Source organism: Rhea americana, unplaced genomic scaffold, assembly GCF_003343005.1.
Source record: "Rhea americana isolate MKP2758 unplaced genomic scaffold, rheAme1 scaffold_84, whole genome shotgun sequence".
In the NCBI taxonomy this organism is placed as follows: domain Eukaryota; kingdom Metazoa; phylum Chordata; class Aves; order Rheiformes; family Rheidae; genus Rhea; species Rhea americana.
The window spans coordinates 2,352,973-2,356,851 of record NW_028187023.1 but is presented as its reverse complement, the minus strand read 5'-3'; the positions used below and the strand labels follow the sequence as shown (position 1 = coordinate 2,356,851).

The 3,879-nt window shown below is 53.5% G+C and overlaps 1 protein-coding gene across 1 annotated transcript; it reads left to right on the top strand.

Moving 5' to 3' along the window:
• The first annotated feature begins 108 nt into the window (after positions 1 to 108).
• Positions 109 to 3,302, top strand: ZFP36L1 (ZFP36 like 1 zinc finger CCCH-type). Its single transcript, XM_085323310.1, has 2 exons — positions 109 to 343; positions 770 to 3,302. The coding sequence occupies exons 1-2, from the start codon at positions 287 to 289 to the stop codon at positions 1,718 to 1,720; spliced, it is 1,008 nt and encodes a 335-aa protein (XP_085179436.1). The 5' UTR covers positions 109 to 286; the 3' UTR covers positions 1,721 to 3,302.
• The last annotated feature ends 577 nt before the right edge of the window (positions 3,303 to 3,879 follow it).

Here is a 3,879-nt window from a genome sequence, read left to right as displayed (position 1 = left end):
GCCGCGGTGTCAATCACCCTGCCCTCCTCCTCCTCCTCCCCTTCCTCCCGCCGCCAGCTCCGCCTCCCGGGGCGTAAGTCCGAAACTTTATAAGTTCAGCTTTTAGCCCAAGTCTGCTGGAAAGAGGGGGAGCGGCGGGCGGGCGGGCGCGCTGGTGCCGCGGGGGAAGGACTCCGAGCCCGGGCGCTGGAGGCTGTGCCTTCCTTACACTGTGATTCATTTTATTTTTGTATTATTACCGCACCCGCTCTTCCCTCCCCCCCACCGCCACCCGTGCTCTCCGAAGATGTCCACAGCCCTGGTGTCGCCGACCATCTTCGACCTGAGCGAAGTTATATGCAAGGTAAACACGGCCACTGCGCTGCTCCCTCTCTTTTTTTMCCCCCTCTTTCTTTTTTTTTCTTGGTGAAGTTGGGGCGCTGCGGGGTTGTTTCCTACCGGGCGAGCGCGGCGGCGGCGAGCGGGGCCGGGCGCGCCCGCGCCCCACGCGGGACGCGGCGGCGGGACGCGGGCTGCAGCAGCGCTCTCCCACGGCCCCGCTCCGGCTTTCCGCGTTATTCTCACTAACCCCCCCCACCCCGCGCGAGAGTGCTGCGTGCGCGGGCAGGGCCGGAGGCGCCCGCGGCGCTGGGGGCAGCGTGGAGCCGCCGCTGCGCTCGCCCCGGTGCCGGCACGCCGAGCCGGGCCGGGCCGGGCTCGGCCTCCCGCCCCGGGAGGGGGCCGCTGGCGGAGGTGGCGCCGCTGACGGCATCCTGCTTTCCCCCTGCAGAGCAACAAGATGTTGAATTACAGCCCCTCGGGGGTCGGAGGGTGCCTGCTGGACAGGAAGGCGGTGGGCACCCCGGCCGGCGGGGGCTTCCCTAGGCGGCACTCTGTCACCCTGCCCAACTCCAAGTTCCACCAGAACCAGCTCCTCAGCAGCCTCAAAGGGGAGCCCGCGCCCATGCTGGGCCCCCGCGAAAGCCGCTTCCGGGACCGCTCCTTCTCCGAGGGCGGCGAGCGCCTGCTGCAGCAGAAGCAGCCCGGCGGACAGGTCAACTCCAGCCGCTACAAGACGGAGCTGTGCCGCCCCTTCGAGGAGAACGGCGCCTGCAAGTACGGCGACAAGTGCCAGTTCGCCCACGGCATCCACGAGCTGCGCAGCCTCACCCGCCACCCCAAGTACAAGACCGAGCTCTGCCGCACTTTCCACACCATCGGCTTCTGCCCCTACGGGCCGCGCTGCCACTTCATCCACAACGCGGAGGAGCGCCGCGCCGTGGCGGGGGGCCGGGAGCCCGCCGTCCCCGACCGACCCCGTCTCCAGCACAGCTTCAGCTTCGCCGGCTTCCCCAGCACTGCTGCCAGCGGGCTGCTGGACAGCCCCACTTCCATCACCCCGCCGCCCATGCTGAGCGCCGACGACCTGCTGGGCTCCCCCACCTTGCCTGACTGCGCCAGCAACCCCTTCACCTTCTCCAGCCAGGAGCTGGTCAGTCTCTTCGCCCCCAGCATGGGGGTGCAGGTGCCCAGCGGGGGCTCGCCCACTGCGTTCTTGTTCAGGCCCATGTCCGAGTCCCCCAACATGTTTGACTCGCCGCCCAGTCCTCAGGACTCCCTCTCCGACCAGGAGGGCTATCTGAGCAGCTCCAGCAGCAGCCACAGCGGCTCAGATTCACCTGTCCTGGACACCTCAAGGCGTCTTCCCATCTTCAGCAGACTCTCCATCTCCGACGACTAATCTGGGGTTTCCTCCTGCTCCCCCCCACCTCTATTACAATGTTAAGCTGAACTCCCCCACCCCGCTCCCCAGTCCGAGCTGGATGTTAACCTGTCCACCTGCCTGTCGTAGACCCACTGGCTTAAACCTTAAGTGCCAAATTACGATGAAAAGCAATAACGTTTACAAAATTAGTGCCTTTAACGCTTTCACTGTGACTGTATTTACCTCTCCAGCTGCAGAGGGCACCAGCAGCTCTATGCACTTCCAGATGTGCAGGAAATGTCCGGATCCAGCTCCCTCCACTGGCCACGTACTGCATCGCCCTCTCCCAGTCCCTTCCCGACTGGCCAGTTTCCGCTAGGCTTCAGGCATGTGGACAACTGTTAACATCCAGTTCTCTCTCTCTCCCCACCCCTTAAAGACTAATCTTGCCTGGATCCGCTCAGGTCTGCAGGAAGAGAAACTGAGAACGGACAAAGATTGTAACATGAGTGGGACTTTGACTGGGAGGGGAAAACAAAAAAGTGAAAACAAAAATCAGATGGACTATGAGAGACGTGATTTTGGTGCTAAAAGTTCCCCGTGTGTTCATGTGACATCTTAAAACAAATAAAGAAATAGAGGGGGTGGGGCCGACGGAAGTCATTCCACACACAAGTTCGTGTAAACAAAGTTCCAGTAGACATAGCTTTAATGGTTTTGCTCTAGAGTACTTTAGACCTATCTTAGAGCACTCACGCCAAGCTTTTTATTATTTTTTTTTCTGGGTTTTTAATTTTGTATAACTTTTCAGAAATTGGAGAGCAAATTTTGCTTGTCACTGCACAACAATATAAAAAAAGCTTATTTAACTTATCAAAACGTATTTATTGCCGAAACCTATGCTTTTTTGTTAATTTTGTTCATATTTATCGGGATGATGAATCCATAGAATATATTCTTTTATGTTTAAATTATGATCTTCCATATTAATCTTAAGATTGTGAAGTGTCTTTTTTCCTTTTTTCCCCACAGTTTAATATATTATACTACAATGACATTTTTTGTAACTTTACACTTTTTGGTTATTTTATTTTAAAAAATGAAAAATTAATTTAAAAAAATGCAAAAACTGTGTTTGGATTATTTATTTTAGAATTCCCCCCCCCTTTTTTTTTGTGTTGGACTGCAAATTGAGTTAATGTGCTTCTTTGCCTTTCCTCTTCTCCTCCTCTTCCCCCTCTCCCTGGGTCCTGCATACCTGGGCTTTAGAATGTAAATACCTGAGCTCTGTTGTGCGACAGTTTGGAAGGAAGACATTTTTACTTCCTCTTTTTATATAAATTCTTCAAGGAGAAAAGCCTTTGGCTCAAAGTGCCTATCTGAAGACATTCCAAATACAGTTTGTCTTTGCGTTTCTGTATTCCAAGTTTGGAGTTTTCCTTGCTGAGGTGAACGGGACTGGCACAAAGAGAATAATGAATGTAATTTTTTTTCCCCCCTGTTACTGTTCACTACATTGCTTTTTCTTCCTCTCTGTGTGAGTTTATTTAAAAGAGAATCTCTTTTGTAACGACTGTTTGCAGTTTAAAATCAATAAACCCCAAGTTTTTTCAAGAAACTGACAGTGAAGCTGGTTTTAATTGCGAAAATCGAGGTGCTGGTTTTAGATAACCACTCAAATGCAGGTGATCTCTTCCTTTTGACCCCTGAGATGCCCACTGAGTGCTCTGGCACCCACCATCCCTCCTCGCTGATCCAGCCAGTTAGCTCCGTGTCATYCTGAGGTGACTTCCCACCATGGGCTCTAACCCTGTCTGTCTCTTACTGGAGTCTTCTGATCTCGAGTTGTTCCTGCGAGTTTCTTTCTGAYCCTTGTGGCCTGATTCTTAGTTTGGCTTTTGGTCCTGCTGTAGGGAACAGGCCCTTTCCCCTTGGGGGGAGCCTGTGCTGTACTTTGAGGAAGGCTCCTGTGGGCTGTTGAGTGAATTTTCTRAATTTCAGGTCTGGCTTGTTAGTAATCCTGGTTGACTTTGTCAAAGTGGCTGTTCTGGTGTTTTACAAGGAAGAAAAATACGGACCTAAAGTCAAACCTCTAGGTATGCTTATCATCCTGCTATTGCAGTTGAGCCGTCGTGCACCTTGATGTAACAGTGATCCCAGAAACTTCTGAAACCTGTGTTTTTGTTTAGGGATGC